Genomic DNA, 19,442 nt, shown 5'->3' on the forward strand with positions numbered 1-19,442 from the left:
TTTGCGGACGACACTGCACTTGTGGCAGGATCGGAGGAGGGATTGAGGAAGTTGGTGACAGAGTTTGGGAGAGAGTGTGAAAGAAGAAAGCTGAAGATAAATGTGGGTAAAAGTAAGGTGATGAGGTGTACAAGGTGTGAAAGTGGCAGCAGACTGGAAGTGAGAATTAAGGGAGAGCGACTGGAGGAAGTGGATAGTTTTAGATACTTGGGTACAAATGTGGCAGGAAAAGGTGGAGTGAAGGTGGAGGTAGAATGTAGATTGAGAGAAGCGAATAAATGCCTTGGTGGATTAAAAAGTGTAATGAGAAATAGACATTTGGGAATGGATGCTTGGCGGAGACTGTATGAAGGAGTGATTGTGCCAACAGCAATGTATGGAGCAGAAACATGGAACATAAGAGAGGAAGAGAGGAGTTTGAATGTGTTTGAGATGAGGTGTCTGAGAAGTATGCTGGGGGTTACTAGGCTTGATAGAGTGAGAAATGAGGAAGTGAGGAGGAGAACTGGGGTGGAAAGGGAGTTGGGAGATAGGGTTGATGAAAGAGTATTGGGATGGTTTGGACACATGGAAAGAATGAGTGAAGAAAGACTAGTAAATGAGGTATGGAAGGGAGATGAGGAGGGAGTGAACATGAGGGGATGTCCTAGGATGAGATGGATGGATGGGGTGAAGGGGGCTTTGGGGAAGAGGGGAATGTCTGTTGAGGAAGGACAGGAGAGGACAGAAGACAGGGGTGAATGGAGAATGGTTGTATATGGATGATGTTGTGATGCATGAGGTGGAATGGGTGGGGGGATGGCGGGTGAGGTAGTATGTGTGAGCAAAATTTGACGCTGCCCGAAGGGATTTCTCCCTGTCTTCTCCTTTTATGCATGGGGGGGATGGAAAGGGGGTCGCCGATTTAATGAAGCAGCCTTGCTGTGGATGTGCTGTGCCTTGCGACACTGCTTCTGACCCAGGGCAGTGGACAAGGTGCAGGGATGACTCGTCATCCAGGAGGTGCTAAGATGGAAGATAGGATGGAGGGGAGTGGGGTGTAATTCAGTGATGGAATGGGTGGGAATGATTTTATGCCTTTTTCTTTTTGGCTACCCCCCTTGTAAGGGGGAAAAAGCCTTGGTATATGTATGTATATATATTAATGATATGGATGAAGGAATTGAAAGTTATGTGAGCTTTTTTGTGGACGATGCAAAATAATTGAAAAAAGTGAACACTGAAGAAGATAGTGAGTCGCCACAGAGTGATCTCAATAAAGTATGGGAATGGAGTAGGAAATGGGAGATGGAATTCAATATCAAGAAATGTTGTATAATGAAATTTGGAAGAAGCAAAAAAAGAATAGTGGGATCATTCATAAATTGGGAGAAGAAGAAATAAAAAAAGTAGAAAATGAGAAGGACCTGGGAGTCATTATTATGAATAATATGTCCCCTGAGAAACATGTAAACAAAATTTTTGGAGGAACTTATAATTTGATAAGAACAAAGTGGCATTTACATACCTGGATGAAGAAATTGTGAAGAAAATACTATTTACTTTGATAAGACCAAGATTGGAATATGCAGCAACGACGTGGTTACCCTCCTATATATTCCAGTTTTTTTTTTTTTTTTTTTTTTTTGTCAAAAGCTTTTTCTAAGTCCAGGAAGGCACAATCAGCCCATCCATTCCTTTCTTGTACTATGTCTATTAATCTTGAGTAGATACATATCAAGTTTGTGGTACATGATCTTCCTTGTCTGAACCCAAATTGTCTTGGGTTTATTATATTATTATCTTCCAGGTGTTTTACCCATCTATTCTTGATGATTATCTCACAAAATTTGCCTATAGTGCTTCTTAGTGAGACTGGCCTGTAGTTAGTTGGTTCTTCCTTGTTTCCTCCTTTATATATTGGTACAATGTTAGCATTTTTTCAGTCTTTTGGTATTTTTCCTTCTTTAAGTGAGCAACTTGTTATGTATTTTGTCCATTAGTTCTTCTTTGCATTCTTTTAGAATCCAATTTGCAATTCCATCCAGGCCATGTGATTTCCTGATGTCAAGGTTTGATAGATGTTCCAATATTTCTTTTTGTGTTATTGTTATCTAACTCATGGGGGGAGATCACCTTTCATTACCTTCGTCCCAATATTGGGCTTTCTCTCCAGTGAAGACAGATTTGAAGTGATTATTCATGACTTCAGCCATTTCTAATTCTTCTGTGTATTCTATTCCCTTGGCGTAGTTTCACCATTTCCCGTTTGTTTTTAAGTTTACCATTCATGTATTGATAGAATAGCTTGGGTTGCTTTTTGCATTTATCTATAATATCCTTTTCATGGTTCCTTTTTTCCTCTCTTCTCACTTTAACATACTCATTTCTATAGTGTATAAACTTGCCATTTTCCAGGTTTTTTATCTTTTCTCCATCTTTTCCAAGCTCTGTCCCATCTATCTTTTGCCTCACTGCATCTTTTGTTGAACCAGCATTTAATATACACTCTAGCTTCTGTCTTGGTACATGCCTATTCACTCCTTCATTATAATTATCCATCAAGATATCCCATTTCTCTTCCACTTTTGTCTCTTCCATTTAAATTTTTCCCAGTTTACATTCTGGAAGAATTTCTTTAGTTTTGCTTAGTCCATTTTGTTGTACATCAATTTTCCTTTCCTATGCTTTTCATTCCTCTCCATGTGTATTTCTTCCTTTAGTTCAGTCTCAATGAGTACATGGTCACTCTTTCCAATTGGTGTCTTGTATTGGATTTTATCCACAATTTCAGGTTCTGTTGTAAATATTATATCTAGTTTTGACAGCTCATTATTTCTGTATCTGGTGTTTTCACTGACCCACTGAGTCATTGTATATTCCATTGTCATGTCCAGTAGTACATTACCTCTCACTGACATGTTCTCCCAACAAATTTCTTTGCAATTGAAGTCCCCCATAATTACCATATTACCCCTGCCCATTAGTATCTCATTTAATGATTGCCTTGTATCTTCTAGCATTTTCGTATGCTTGTTCTCTTTCCAAGCGTTCATTTTTGAAGGCACATAAGTCACCACAAACTTTCAACTTTTCATGTTCTTGTCTTCTACTTTTATCACAATCAGTTCTACATTACCTTTGCCCTACGCAATTTTTGTCACATTTAAGTTTTTCTTGGCCATGAACATGATTCCTCCTTGTTTCTTGTCTCTGTTTTTAATCCAGTAATTGTATAGTCCATGTCCAACATTGATGGATGGTATTTCACCCCTTAGTTTATTCTCCGCAATTCCCATTATGTCTGGTGTTTCTTCTAGCAGGTAATCATTAAGTTCATTCAGTCCTGAAATTAATCTGCCGATGTTGGTATAGGTCACTTTTAATTTTTTTTTTTTTTTTTTTTTTTTTTTTTCTCTCTCCCTGTCTTTGGTTTGCCCATTCTGATGTACCATTTCCTCATTCTCATGTCAATTACTCTCCAATAGAATTCCTTGCTTTCTGTTTCAGTTTTCTTCACATTTTTTTTTTTCTTTGCTTCATCTCTTAGTGTCTGTTCTTTTTCTAATTCCTCAATACTCATTACTCTTTTTATCCATATCTGATTATACTTTTCACTCCTTGCCAAGTTGCCTACTTTTTCAAATATGTCTACTACCATTTGTGATCTTAGTTTTGTCTTTAGGGGTTGATTTCTATCCTTAGAATAGTGACTAATTCTATATGCATTGTTGACGTCTTCCCTGCATCTTGGGCTCCATCTTGAATTTATTTTAGGATTGCTATTGCTGTCTCTTTTTCTTCTTTTTCTCTCATGTACCTCACCAGACCATGTTTTTCTTTTAGTCCATATACCACAGTACATTTTTTTCGTATCCACTGTGTCTCTGTCCCAATTTGCTTTTTCATTGATTACTTGGATAATTGTGTCTTTTGCATTTTCCTGCATTTGTTGTTGGACTATTTCCTTGAAAACAATTTCTTTATTTTCAATATTTTCCTTCAATTTCTTAGTCTTTTGGATACTTTTCTCACCTAAGTTCTCTTAGATTTTTTCAGTTATTTCTCGTATTTGTTGTATACCTCTTAATTTTAAGTTTTCACTATTAGTAGTATAATTAATTCTCTTCTTTTTATTATCACTCTTCAGCTCTCTTATATCATCTTTCCTTAATCTCATTTCTTAGATCCAAGTTAGTTCCTCAGGTCAGAAATTTCAATGTTTGCTTGCGCTAAGGAATCCATTAGTCCAATGATTTCATTCCGGGACTGTGGGAAGTGCTTATAGGTGAACGTGTCATAAAAGTTGTTCAATTTCTTTGGTGAACTTATGTATACTTACGCTATCGGAAAGAGTATTATTGCATACTAAATTGTTTTAGTAACATGTATATATTACGTGTAGTTAATTTTTTCTTTCTTTTTTTTATGATAGTATCTGTAATCATTGAAGTATCCATAGGCATAGGAAATCAGCCTACTATATAGGAAATGAAAGATTAGAGTCTTGGGAACAACTTCATTAAGTTAGATTTTTTCCTATTTTTTTTTTTTTTTTTTATGATTTATTTTGAATAGTAGAAACTTCAGTGAAAATCTGCTATGATAAATTAAAAAAAAAATTAAGTTACAGTTTCCTTTGTTTTTTCTAATCAAATTAAAAGTTTCCTTTGTTTTTTCTAATCAAATTGAAGAATTACTCTTTCTCTTTACAAATTCGAAAGAATGAATGAAATCGGACAAAAAGAAACAGAGATATGGTTATTTAAATATAAAAAACATAAACTTTTCAGGAGAGGCATTTAAAGTTTAAAGGAGCGCACCGGCATTTAAAATCCTCTGGCCGCGTACTCACTCGTGACATTGTCTATTTTTTTTTACGTTTCCGTTTAAAACTTTAAACAAAACTGAACTGGCTATCGAAAATTTGACTTTATTTCAATATACAGAATGTTTTTTCATGCAATGGGGTTGCCAGATGTCGCCAATAATTTATCTATTTCATTTTATATATAAGAACAGAAACGGAATTGAGCTGTAATATTTGGTCGAAGTGTCACAGCCATCATAGATAATCTTTTGAATACCTGTTGGTAGAAAAAAAGATAATACGATCGCATGCATGACTGGTAGGCTAACAGATACGCAACAGGGCGACATCCTTTCTCCTTTAGCTTTGAAGAGATACTGAGATCCTTGTGGTGATTGACGATTAGTGTTGGGCAAGTTGCCAGATATCTCCATATATATTAATTATAGTAAACAAAACAGAACTGGGTATCAAAATTTTGACTTTATTTCAATATACAGAATGTTTTTTTCATGCAATGGGGTTGCCAGAGGTTGCAAAAAATTTATCTATTTTATTTTATATATATATATAAGAAAAGAAACCGAATTGAGCTGTAATATTTGGCCAAAGTGTTACCACCATCATAGAGAATCTTTTGAAATGTTTACCTAAAATTCGTTAATTTTCCAGAATTTTTCATGTTTTCGCGCCCTACAGTCCCTTAAGGGGGTACGCGACACCTGGGGGGGGGTGAATTTGGTCAAGATATAGCATTTTTCAAAACTGTGTTCAAAATGTTTGTATACCATTTAGAAATAAATCCAGACAAATAATGTTCCAGCGGCGCGCAATTTAAATGTCTTGGGCGTGGGTTTAAATGGATGGAGTTAAAGGTGCAACCTGCACTAGAGAGGGGGGCGTGCCACTTAGGACCTTCAGGAGCATCGAATAACGTTGAAATTCGATTGAATTTACGCTTGCCCAATGCTTCAACGGCCAGTATGAGGGTGGAGGGGAAGGGAGGAAGGTGGAGGGATAGCTCTTCCCAACTTAGAGCTCAGCTGGACGTCAGTTACCTACTAGCTTTGAAAGAAAAAGTGCGCATGTCTCATGAGCTTTCCTGGCAATATATTACCTTAGCTAGTACATATTACTCATTAGTACAGTCATCATGGGTAGCAAAAAGAACATCTACAATGACAAAAAAAAAACAGTCAAAGATGGCAAACAGTCAAAGACGACTAGCCTAGACCTCACCACCTCTCGCTCCACCACTGCCCTCACTTCCACCTCTCTCAACATATGTAGCCAGGTTCTACACCATCAAGTACTTTATTCATCTCGAATACAGCAAGAAAATTAGATACTAGTTATGAAATTGTACAGAGGGGAGATAAGAATGAATGTGAATTTATGATTGTGGAGAAGAGCAGTTTTTTGCCGTGGATAAATTCGCTTGTTAGATGCCAGTGTGGTGAGAAGATGTATGTTGAAGTGATAGGAGAATGTGGAATGGTGAAGACATTTCAGGCAGAATGAAAGTTGTGCTCTGAAAAGAGCAAATGGTGTACTTCACCAGGCGGTAGAAATGAAGTTATGAAATACATAACAGAGTTGTGGAGGCCGGCTTACTCTGTGGGGATGTTGCAGTACAGAAAATGTGCATGGCAATGAACATGAAAATGATACATCACAAGACGTTTAGTAAACTTTGCCATCATATTATAGAGACCAGCATAAAGAAGTATGAGGAACTCTTGGAAAAAACAAGAGAACATGTACATGCAGCATTAGAAAAGGAAGACCCAACTTTACCGGAAGTAAAAGTTACTCGATGGTTTGTGGAGTAAGAGAGGATTCACTTCCAAAGGCACCCACTGCTGGTTAAAATAAACCTCTTTCCAATGATTTAGATACCCCGAAGACCCCCAGCAGTGAGGTTTCATATGAAGAAACCGACATGTGCAAAAAAGCAAATTATATGATGGTGTCGTCTGTGCGTCGCCACTACTTATACTTTAGTTTTTCATTATTTAAAGTACTTATAATTAAAATATGTTGATGATTTTTACTGTACTTATCCATTATATAATAAGAATTAAGCCATGAAAAAATCAGTCAAATTGGTGAAACTATAAGCAAGTTACAGATATATTTATATTTCAAGTCGCCATATCTCCGTTCGATATTTTTTTTACTTTTTTTTAATCATAGAAAATCTAAAATACATCAGATTTAGATGAAACTTACAGAAAATATTACATTTAGTAACTGCTAGGGCTGGTCATTCGAATATTTTGAATAAGATGAAAGAGTTAGGAGTAATAATGGAAACAAGACCAAAAAAATGTCATTTTTCACGATTTTTGCCGGACATTAAAATTGAAATGCCTGTATGCAAAAGTATAAAGGAAATTGTTCAATTTCTCAATGACCGGCCCTATGTGTACTGACTAATCATAGCCAAAATATAAAACAAATTGGTCCACATATTATGATGCTGTGCACTTTTAAATGTCGCTACTGGTATATGTACATGTGTACATACATCATTCTGTTTCACCTAAAATGTAGGCAACATGGATACCTATTTACCTGAGAAGTTTCAGCTCTTTACTCTGAATAGTTTAGAAAATGACCTCCAGGTGTTGCGTACCCCCTTAAGGGGGTACGCGACACCTAGGGGTCATTTGCCTACATTTTAGGTGAAACATAATGATGTATGTACACATGTACATATGTACACATGTACACATGTATGTATACCAGTAGCGACATTTAAAAGTGCACAGCACCATAATACGTAGACCAATTTGTTTTATATTTTGACTATGTTTAGTCAGGCACACCTAGGGCCGGTCATTGAGTAATTAAACAATTTCCTTTATCCTTTTGCATACAGGCATTTCAATTTTAATGTCCGGCAAAAATCGTGAAAAATAATATTTTTTTGGTCTTGTTTCCATTATTACTCCGAACTCTTTCATCCTATTCAAAATATTCGAACGATCGGCCCTAGCAGTTACTAAAAGTAATATTCCCTGTAAGTTTCATCTAAATATGATGTATTTTAGATTTTTTATGATTAAAAAAAAAGTAAAAAAATATCAAACGGAGATATGGCAACTTGAAATATAGATATATCTGTACCCTGCTTATAGTTTCACCAATTTGACTGATTTTCTCATGGCTTAATTCTTATTATATAATGAGTAAGTACAGTAAAAATCATCAACATATTTTAATTATAAGTACTTTAAATACTGAAAAACTAAAGTATAAGTATATCACAGTAGTGACGACGCACAGACGACACCATCATATAATTTGCTTTTTTGCACCTTTGGCGGTTTCTTCATATGAAACCTCACTGCTGGGGGTCTTCAGGGTATCTAAATAATTGGAAAGAGGTTTATTTTCCAGCAGTGGGCGCCTTCTCTTTCCTCATCAGATTCCCCTCACCAATCTATGTTGGTAGGGCACCCCCTCCAGCATCATATGATGTCCCTTCTTCTCTCTCCTTCCTGTATAGCCTTGATCTTTTTCCTCTTGCTTTCTTCTTTGGATTTAATCTTCCTCTTTGAATTGTTTAGTCTAATGTTGTCCTTTACCTCTGTCACTGTCACAGAGGTGCAGGTGAGGGCGGTGGTGGAGTGAGAGGTGGTGAGGTCTTGGCTAGTCGTCTTTAACTGCTTGCCATCTTTAACTGCTGTTTTTTGTCATTGTGGATGTTCTTTTGTTCTTTTTGCTACCCATGATGACTGTACTAAAGAGTAATATGCACTAGCTAAAGTAATAGATTGCAATGAGAGCTCATGAGACATGCGCACTTTTCCTTTCAGAGCTAGCCGGTAACTGACGCTTAGCTTCGCTTAAAGTTGGCAAAACTTCTCCCTCCACCTTCCTCCCTTCCCCTCCACCATCGTACTGGCCATTGAAGCACTGGGCGAGCGTAAATTCAATCAAATTTCAACGTTATTCGATGCGCCTGAAGGTCCTAAATGGTACGCCTCTGTCTAGTGTGGGTTGTGCCTTTAACTCTGTCCCTTTAAACCTCACCCAAGACCTTTAAATTGCGCGCGGCTGGAAAATTATTTGTCGGGATTTATTTCTAAATGGTATACGAACATTTTGAACACAGTTTTGAAAAATGCCATATATTGACCAAATTCACCCCCCCAGGTGTTGCGTACCCCCTTAAGTCCATGATTTTATTCTCCCACTGTATCCTATTTTTGCTCATTTCCCTCTCTATCTCTAAGATTCTACTTAAACTCCTTCTTTCGTACTTACTGAATCCAGAAAAAGCATTGTTGTGATATTCTCGCATGGTCGCTGAAGTCTTGTAAAGTTTGTTTACATCGGGGTTTGGCATGGCATCACTAAATGGCTGTGATTTGCAGTTGTCATTCGAGTCAGACTTTTCGTTATTTTCCTTCATTTTTTTTCTAATTGCATCTTAATACATTTAACCCCTTCCATACGGTGCCGCACACGTAGGCGTCATGAGGAGCAAGTGGATTCGCGACGCTGCCATATCGGCGTCTTGATTATATTTATTGTAGTCGCCCCTGTGTTTTTACATTCTCCCAAATGCGCCCTGAATCCCATTCTCTGTGGTTTTCAAAATTCGCGGGTGAAAGAGAGAACGATCGATATAAGCGGTGACTATATTTTATGACGCGAGTATTATTACGACACGTCATACGGCTGGCATTGGCTGCTGCCCGCGAGATTTAAGTCCCGTACTGAAGTGGTTAACACTGCAGAGATATCATTTCGGACACCCACAATTTCTCCCCTCCCATACAGTACAAACCAGGTTTCCATTTTCGTTGTTTATGCTCTTCTTTGGGACCCAGCGACTAAGGTGTTGACAGTTCTGTGGTCAGTATAAAGGAGTGATTGTGCCAACAGCACTTTGGCAGAAACATGGGATATAAGAGAGGAAGAGAGGAGTTTGAATGTGTTTGAGATGAAGTGTCTGAGAAGTATGATAGGGGACATAAAGGGTTTCCTTTTTCTCTACTCAGCTTGATAGAGTGAGAAATGAGGTGAGGAAGAGAATGGAGGTGATAAGGGAGTTGGTAGATAGGGTGGATGAAAGAGTATTAGGATGGTTTGGACACATGGAAAGAATGAGTGAAGAAAGACAAGTAAAAGAGGTGTGGAAGGCAGATGTGGAAGGAGTGAACATGAGGGGGTGACCTAGGATGAGATGGATGGATGGGGTAAAAGGTGCTTTGGGGAAGAGGGTAATGTCTGTTGAGGAAGGACAGGAGAGGACAGAAGACGGGTGAATGGAGAATGATTGTATACGGATGATGATGTGACCCAGGGCAGTGGACAAGATGCTGGGATGACCCCTCATCCAGGAGGTGCCAAGATGGGAGGAAGGGTGGAAGGGAGTGGAGTGTATTAGGGATGGAATGGGTGGGAATGGTTTTATGCCTTTGTTTTTTGGCTACCTCCCTTGTAAGGGGGAAAAAGCCTTTGGTATATGTATGTATAACTTGTTTAGCCAGGAAAAGAATAAAAGTTATATTGGAGGGAGGCTCTTGAGGCAATGAAATGTATAGTTTATGTAATGAAAAAAAAAAACATAGAATAATGGAACAAAAGGATCAGATTATTATTATTACTCTGTGACACAATTACCAGGAGAGTTGGGGAGGTTATAAAGAAATTCCTTTTGGGGCAAACTCACCATGACCCTGGCCCAGGCCCTTCCTCTTGGTTGCAAACCTAGGAAAAGCATGTGTAAATGTGTGAGGGGGGAGACAGGTCAGTGTAGTATGGAGATGGGTTTAAGATATTAAATACTAGTCAGTTTGTAACCTTAAGTATCTTTCATTCCATAAGACCTGTATTTACCTAGTTGTAATATATGGGAAGGGAGCTATGCTCGTGGTGACCCGTCATTGTATCTCTCCATATCAAGTTTTATCTTAAAATCTTGTATAGTGTTTGCACATACTGTTTTGTTGTCTGATTTGTTCCATGTATTTATCACTCTGTGTGGGAAGCTGTTCCTTTTCAAGTTTCTTCTATAACTGTCCTTTTTCAGTTTTTTTCCGTGTCCTCTCGTTTTACCGTTGTCCCACACTAACAAGTCGTTCCTGTCTAAAACTTCCATTCCTTTCATTATTCTGTAGATAGTCAGCAAATCTCCTCTTTCTCTTCTTTGTTCCAAAGTTGGTAGATTCAATTTGGACAGTCTTTGCTCATATGTTAGTTCGGCGAGAGTTGGTGCTAGTTTGGTTGTCGCTCTTTGTATTCTTTCTAGTTTCTTAATATTCTTTTTGGTACTGGGTGTCCAAAGTGATGCTGTGTACTCAAGTTTTGGTCTTATTAGTGTAGTTAGTATTTTCTTTATCATTTCTTCATCCAAATAAGCAAATGCCACTTTGATTGACCTCAATAAATTGTAGGTTTCTCCGAATATTTTATTTATATGCTTATCTGGTTTCATGTCCTTTCCAATCATCACTCCAAGATCTTTTTCAGAGTTTGCTTTTTTTACTTTTTCTTCCCCAATTCTGTAATCTTTTGATATTCTGTTTTTACTCTTTCCAAATTCCATTATACTACATTTTCTTATATTAAATTTTACTTCACAATTTTGAGTGCAATTCCAGATCATGTCCAGATCTTGTTGCAATGAGTTGCAGTCCTCTTCCGTTTTACCTTCTTTAGTACTTTTGCGTCATCTGCAAAGAAATTCATATAGCACTCCACACCTTCATTCATGTCATTAATGTATATGTCGAACATGATTGGGGCCAGTACTGATCCTTGCGGAACACCTGTTTTTACTTCTTCCCAGTTGGAGAATTTTTCTCTAATTACTACTCTCATTTTCCTCCCAATCAGGAGGTCTCATCCATTCCAATAATTTTCCTCTGATGCCACCTTTTGACTAACTTCTTTATAAGTTTCCTATGTGGTACCTCATCAAATGCCTTTTGCAGGTCCAGAAAAACACAGTCTGCCCACCCATCTCTTTCATGTATTATGTCTATTAATCTTGAGTAGAAGCAGATCAAATTTGTTGTACATGATCTCCCTTGTCTGTATAGATTTTTCTTCCAGGTACTTAACCCATCTGTTTTTGACAACTCATTCACAAATTTTTGCTATTGTGCTTGTTAGTGAGACTGGTCTGTAGTTAGATGGATCTTCCTTATTACCTCCCTTATAAATTGGTACGATGTTTGCCTTCTTCCAGTCCAATGGCACTTTTCCTTCTTTAAGTGAGAGTTTAATTATATTATATATTTTGTCAGTTAAGGGGACCGGCTGATCAAAAGATGAAAATCTTTATTAATTGGGTTATTGCACAGAAATTTATGCCAGGAGTTAAGGACACCATATACATCTTTCCTAACCCAAAAAAACTAATCTGCAACCCTTTCATGTTTTGCCCCCCCATCTCCCTTTCAAAAAAATTGATAATTTTGAAATGACTACTACTCCTATAATAATTGCTCTACATGAATGAAATTAATATGGTGGAAGGACCTTATCCAGACCTTCAAACTAATAGAGAGAAATTTTAGTTAAAGTAATTAGTTTGTGGAATTTTAATTTTTATATCTTTTCACACCCCGTCCCCCTTCAAATAGGGGGAAAAAAAAATTGGCAAAAATTAACCCTTTCAGATATTAAAAAAAACGTTCTATTTCATCAATCAGGCAGATTTAGACATATTATGTGTGAGTTTTCATTGAAATTGATTAAGAAGTTATGGAGGAGTAGAAGTTTGAAGGTATAAAACTTAGGTTTTGAGATACGGGCCGTCAAAGTTTTCACTAACTTTGAACCCCTACATACTAATATAAATAAGGGATACCATGGCATTTCCTTATTTAGCTTTTTAGGTTTGAATGTTGATGATATTTAGAATAAAATTTATTTATATTCAGTCATATATGTTGAGGTCCAGTCATATAATCCTCCGTCTTCTAGCTCCTGGTCCCCACCTGCATTTTAGGCAGGTTATTACATTAGGGTGTCATAGCTTGCTTACTTTGTAATTATTGCCTTTTCCTAGCTTCCTGAAGGTGTTTGGTTTGCTTGCGAGGACATGGCATCTCAAAAATAGTATAACAGCTTGTCAAATGACAAAAGGATTGATGGTGGCTTGCAGTGGAGCGTATCACTCAATTTTTGTCTACTGTTTATCGCTTTCTGAGGCATCTACCCATTCTGGGGTCTGTATATAACCTCTGGTACAGAGACAGAGTTGCCAGAAGTCACTAGGAATAGCACTCAATCATTACAAATTATTGTTATTTATTGCAATAATATATATATTGTAGTGACCAATACGTATCATAGGGCCGAGATGGGGTCGAGTTGGGGGGAGGAGGGGGTTTATTTGCCATAACTACGAAAATAAGGCGAATTTTGATTAAATACTCCACATACAGACTGTCGATTGCCATACGCAGATGTAGAATTTTTTTCCCAGTTTTTCATTTTTTTCCCAATTTTCATCGATTCTTGACCAGCCGGTCCCCTTAATTCTTCGATACATTCTTTCAGTATCCTGTTTGCAATTCTGTGTGGGCCATGTGATTTTCTGACATCAAGGGTTTTAATTTGGTCACTGATTTCTTTTTGTGTTACAATTATTTCTTATATTGCTGGGGATAATTCTCTCTCATTTTCTACACAGGCAAGTTTTCTATTGTGAATACAGATGCTCCTCTACTTACGTTCATTCGTTTTACGTTTTTTCGATTTTACGTTTGAACTGACTGTAATTTTTTTTTTTTTTTTTTTTTTTTTTTAGTTTAGCGCACTCTCCGTACTTCAAACGATACTTATGCATGATGCTGCGTCCATTGTTTACATGGCACAAACGACAGACTGAACGTGCCTTGCCTCATCCTCCTCCTCCTTCCCCTCCTCCTCCTCCTCCCCCTCCTCCTCCACCATCTCAATTTATGTTGCTTGAATTTAATTTATTTGAAATTAATGTTATCATTTTACAATGTTATGTGTATAATTAATGATTTAGGGGTGTTTTATAAGATACGGTAATAGAATTTACGGATGTATGGTACAGTAACAACTTACGTTCATTTTCAACTTAGGTTCGGAACGTAACTGAAACGTAAGTTGAGGAACGTCTGTACTGATTTGAAGTGGTTGTTCATAATTTCAGCCATTTCCAGTTCTTCTGTATATTCCTTTTTGTCTTGGTGCAGTTTTTCTATTTCTTGTTTGTTTTTCAGTTTTCCATTTACATACTTGTAAAATAGTTTTGGTTCTTCCTTACATTTATCTATTATCTTTTTTTTGTAGTTTCTCTTTTCATCTCTGCATATTTTTATATATTCATTTCTTAGTTTGATGTACGTTTGCCATTTGCTTGGTTTCTTATCTCTTTTCCATTTTTTCCAAGCTTTGTTTCTTTTGTCCTTGGCTTCACTACATTTTTTGTTGTACCAGCTTTTTATGTTTTTTTTTTTTTTTTTGTGGTACATGTTTATTTACTCCTTCATTATAAATTTCTTTTAGTATTTTCCATTTTTCTTCTATCCCTGTATCTTTGTTTTGGAATTTTTCCCAGTTTGCATTGTGAAAGAATGTTTTAAGTTTCTCAAAGTTTGTTCTGTTATACATTGATCTTCCTATTTTATGTTTATCATTTTTGCTTTGATCCATTTGTTCTTTCAATTCCATTACTATTAGTACGTGGTCACTTTTTCCCATCGGAGTTTTGTAATCAATTTTTTCGACAATCTCAGGCTCTGTCATAAGTATTAAGTCTAATTTTGAGGGTTCTTCATTTCCTCTATATCTAGTATTTTCTCTAATCCACTGAGTCATTGTGTATTCAATGGTCAAGTCAAGGAGGACATTGCCCCAGTGTTCCTCTCCCCCCTTCACTGTCATCTCTTCCCAACATATTTCTTTTGAAATAAAGTCACCCATAATTACTGTATTTCCTCTGTCTTTCAGTATTTCGATTAATTCATCTTTTGTATCTTCTAGTATCTCGAAATGATCCCTTTCTGTCCAGGCTTGTGTTTTGGGGGGCACATATACCACTGCAAATTTTCTTTTCTTCATTTGTTTGCCTTTGACTTGTATCATAATTGATTCTACATTATTTTTTCCTTCAGTTATTTTTGTTACATTTAAATCTTTCTTGGTCAAAATTAGAACTCCTCCGCCTTGTTTGTTCTTTCTATTCTTTTTCCAACAGATATATAAACCTTGTCCCACAGTGTAGGGAGTTAGGGTATACTTTTATTTAGTTTCCACTATTCCCATTTTGTCTGGTTCTTCTAAGACTAGATAATCGTTTAATTTGTTCATTCCCGAGATTATTCTATTTTAGTATAAGCTATTTTTAGTTTCTTTTCTCCTCTTCTTTTTCTGTTTTCTTTGATTCCATTTTCCTTATATATCTTTTTCTCAGCCTCATATCTATCACTCTCCAAAAAAACTGTGGCTGTGGCTATTTGTGTTTATCCATAGATCACTCAGGAAGAGGCTTGGTATTGTCTAAATTGTGGGTATTCAGTAAATCTATTGCCCTAATTGTCGTTGTAGAAGACCTGTGGTCCCCAAGAAATTGGCCACAGCCACCAATTCAGCCCATAAATTGGACCAAATATTTTAGGGTTTTTGTCCAGTAGGAAAGTTTAACCACTTGATTCAGCCAGTGACAGTTATTCATAAGTGTTTGTCTTGCTGCCTATCTTTAAAACTTGTCAACACTCTCATCTCTATAGATGCAGCAGGATAATGTGTGGTCTCTGGAATGGGCCCAGGACTTCAACTGTATTTTCTCCACATTTTTTCATAAGGATAGCTGACAATTGCTAGTTGCTCCCTTCTGTAAGCCAGTGACAAAGAAACAGGCCCACCTTTACCTCAAACCAATCACACTCCCCATTCACTACCCACACCCAAGTTCTACTACTTGTGTAGAAAGTAATGCTTCTTCTATCTTTATTATTTCAGGACTTCATTGCATGTATAGATGTTGTTGAATCCATGAAACTCCCTGTGAAAGAGTCCATATGTGTTGAAGAACAGAATGGCGATGTTTCAAGCTCTAAAGAAAAATCAGAAACATCAGAAAAATCAGATCACACCAACAGTGGGAAGGAAGAAAATGCAGAACCAAAAGTTGAAACATCTCAATCAACTAATGCTGCCTTGATTGAAGGAAAGGAAATGCTTCGTAAAATAGAGGGTGAGAAGATGAGGGATGTTATGGGCACCTCAAACATAGAAGCCAACATAAGCAAGATAACCAGTCGACGTCAGACAATAGAGCTTGGAGAAAGTCAAGATTCTTTCAGGGTTGAATGCAAATCAGATGACACAGAATTAGGTACACTACAAGATAGAGCTGATGATAGTCAAAATGATGACAACAAAACAGAAAAATTTTCAACCTGTTTATCAATGGATGAACCTAGTATTGCTGTGTTTAGTACTCAAGACCTCAGAGGAAAGGAACATGCTAAGAACACCTCAGACTCTACTGCAGAACTTTTTGGGCCTACTGTAAAGCCACTGGAAGATAAAGATACATTAGATTCAGAAAGAAATTGTGTTGAAATCTCAATTACAGCCACTGAAAGCATACAAAGTGAAGTGGTGTCCAAGCCAGAATTTTCTGCCAAGTCCAAAGTGCTTAGCATTAGTCAAGAAAGTTTAGCTGAAAATACAACAGCAGAAGAGACATCTGAAACTTCTGATAATGACCATGAAGTGGATGGGCCCAGCCCATCAGGAGATATGATTGGTAGCATGTCTGATCATGAAGGTGATAATATTGGAGAGAAAGAGCTACAAAAGGATTCAGTTGTGAAAGTTAGGTTTACTGGAGAGACTGATCCTGATACTGGTGGCACGTCCTCTCAAGGAAATGAAAAACCCTCAAAAGCTATTGGAGACAAAGTTGAGGCTGAAAAGATCAGTTCAAAACGGGAATTGGGGCAACTAGGTGAAGAAAATTTAGAGAAGACAAAAGCCCAGAACCTTCCCAATTCAGAGGAGGAACAGGAAGCAATGAACGTTAATGAAATGGATGATATGGAACTTTGCCCTGAAGATGACATGTCTCTCTCTGGGTTTCGGGAACAATCTGAGGAAACTGAGGCAACAGAAGACTCACAAACCCTCAGACTTACAGAAACAGAGGCTGCTGTCAATACTTTACAAAACATTATGGGCTTACAGGCACCAGGAGAGATTTTGGGTCTTCCTGAAGCTGATTACCATTTTGAAACTGAGTTTGAAGAAGAAGAATATGATTACTTTGATGGTGGTGTTTATGAAGAAGAAGTGAATTATGACATTACTATGGGGATCAGTATTAGTGATGAAACCTCACAAGACAGAGACGGGGAGGAAACTGGAGATATGGAAGGGGCAGTTGGAGATGAGGACATTCATATTGTGGATGAGATGGATCATCTACTTGATAGTGGCCTCCCGGTGGAACAGGAAATAAATGGAAATGATGAAGTGGAAGTTGCTGGGGGAGACATGGAGGGAGAGGCAGGAGAAGTTGGACCAGGAATAGGTGAGGGTGAAGAGGAGGATGGCGGAGTAATGGCAGGTGAGGAGGGAGAAGAGGATGTTGAAATGGGTGATGTTATGGGAGAAGAGGATAATGGTGATAATGGGGGAGATGAAGTTGGAGATGGTGATGAGGAGGACATTGGTGAGGAGGCTCTTGAAGGTACTGGAGATGAAGATGTTGAAGAAGGAAAGGAAGGTGATGGAACACATCAGAGAAAGAGCAGTGAGCTGGAAAAAAAGAGAAGCCAATTGAAAAGAATGGAAGATGGCAGGGCTCTGACTGAGAAAGATAAATTGGATAAAGATACAAAAGATAAAGATAGATCATTAGTAGAGGAAGATAGTACTGCACATTCCAAAAATTGGGCAAAGAGTAATGATAATGACACTTTGAGTAAAGATGCTAAAGCAGTGCATAAAAGTCCAGAGAGGAGGGAAAGTGAAGAATTTCATACAGACACAGACAAAGAGACTGCTGATGAAAACTCAGTTGATCGAAGGAAAGAAGACCATGGGGATGCAGAGACTTTAGCTGATGAAAGTAAATCCCATGGGGAGGTCACACACACAAATGAAGAACAACGGAAGCGAACAAAACGAACCAAGCGAGGACTGGAGAGGGAACTGGAACAGTTAGACTACTGGGGTCGACGTCAAGCTCGAGATGCCAAGAGACGCAAAAGAAGTTTACCTTCCAAGCTAGTTGGTGTTGTGGAAGAAACAGATTTCATGTCCTGGACAGACCTGTTAAGAAGCTTTCTTCCACCATCCCTATGGTAAGTTCACCATCACTGTACTTCCCTTTTTTTAGACACTCTGCATGACACCCATCTAACCCAGGTGCTTTACCTGCTGTCATCATTTTAATAACTGCTTTCACCTCATCTTTTCTTATTTCTCCTCCATTTTCTTCATCCATCACTGTCATTTCTTAGTGCTTCCCACTGCAGTTACCTTTCCCCTATCCTCCTTCACATTTAACATACATATATACCAAAGGCTCTTTCTCCCTAACAAGGGAGGTAACCAAAAAACAAAGGCATAAAATCCATTCTCACCCATTCTATCCCCACATACTCCACTCCCATTCATCCCACTCCCTCTTTCTTATCTTGGCTCCTCCTGGATGACAGGTCATCCCTGCATCTTGCCCACTACTCCAGGTCAGAAGCAGTGTCACAAGACACAGCACATCCATGCCAAAAAAGAGAAGACAAGGAGAACTCCCTTCAGGCTGTATCAATTCATTTTCTCACACATACTCCCTCACTCCCCATCCCCCATCCACTCCCTTTCATGCATCACAGCATCATCCATACACAACCATTCACATTTAACAAAATACTCTGCCCATCTTCCTCTTGCTGCCCTCTCTTTCATTATTATCTCTCCATCTGGACCTTTTACCTTTTTGTCTCTACTTGATTCACCTCCTCTTAATTTTTTTCCAAAACATCTTTTTATTACTTTAAAAATTTTCTGTCATACTCTCATCCCATTTCACGCCTGTGCTTGTTTTTTCCTCCTTTATCTTGTGCTTTACTCCTCTTTTCTTTTCTTTGTACCTCTCATATGGTTCTCTTGTCTTACTTTGTAACCAATCTGTGAATGCTTGTATCTTCTCTTCTACAACCTTCTTTGCTTCCTCATCCCACCACTGTACCTTTCCTTCTACTTCCTCCCATCCTCCATGTTCTACACATCATCTTTGTCATTCCTCCTCCACTCCTATTTCTACTTTATCATTCATAACAAATGAGGCTGAAGCCACAAGTTCAATAATACTAAAAGAAAACAAACATCATGCAAATAATCAGTCAGGCAATAAAGTCTCCTAGTCATCTCATGAGGTAGCCCTGTCTCACTTCAGTTGTCAGCCTTGTGATCAAAACCCTACAGTTCGAAACATTAAACCATTAAAATTCTCCCATTAATCCTCATGTACTTCCTCCGCCTTCAGTCTCATATATATGTATATATGTATATATATAAGGAGTTGGGAGATAGGGTTGATGAAAGAGTATTGGGGTGGTCGAGACACATGGAAAGAATGAGTGAAGAATGATTATTTTAAGAGGTGTGGAAGGCAGAGGTTGATGGAATGAACAAGAGG

At 37.8% G+C, this 19,442-nt stretch overlaps 1 protein-coding gene across 5 annotated transcripts in view; it reads left to right on the forward strand.

Moving 5' to 3' along the window:
* Window positions 1-19,442, forward strand: part of LOC143037946 (uncharacterized) — a 212,025-nt gene that overhangs the window by 101,796 nt on the left and 90,787 nt on the right. For all 5 annotated transcript variants that reach the window (XM_076206675.1, XM_076206668.1, XM_076206658.1 and 2 more), the window contains one exon: window positions 15,755-18,105. In XM_076206675.1, the coding sequence (XP_076062790.1) occupies window positions 15,755-18,105 (2,351 nt within the window). The remainder of the gene's footprint in view (window positions 1-15,754; window positions 18,106-19,442) is intronic.

Source organism: Oratosquilla oratoria, chromosome 2, assembly GCF_046742065.1.
Source record: "Oratosquilla oratoria isolate Oo_2021 chromosome 2, ASM4674206v1, whole genome shotgun sequence".
In the NCBI taxonomy this organism is placed as follows: domain Eukaryota; kingdom Metazoa; phylum Arthropoda; class Malacostraca; order Stomatopoda; family Squillidae; genus Oratosquilla; species Oratosquilla oratoria.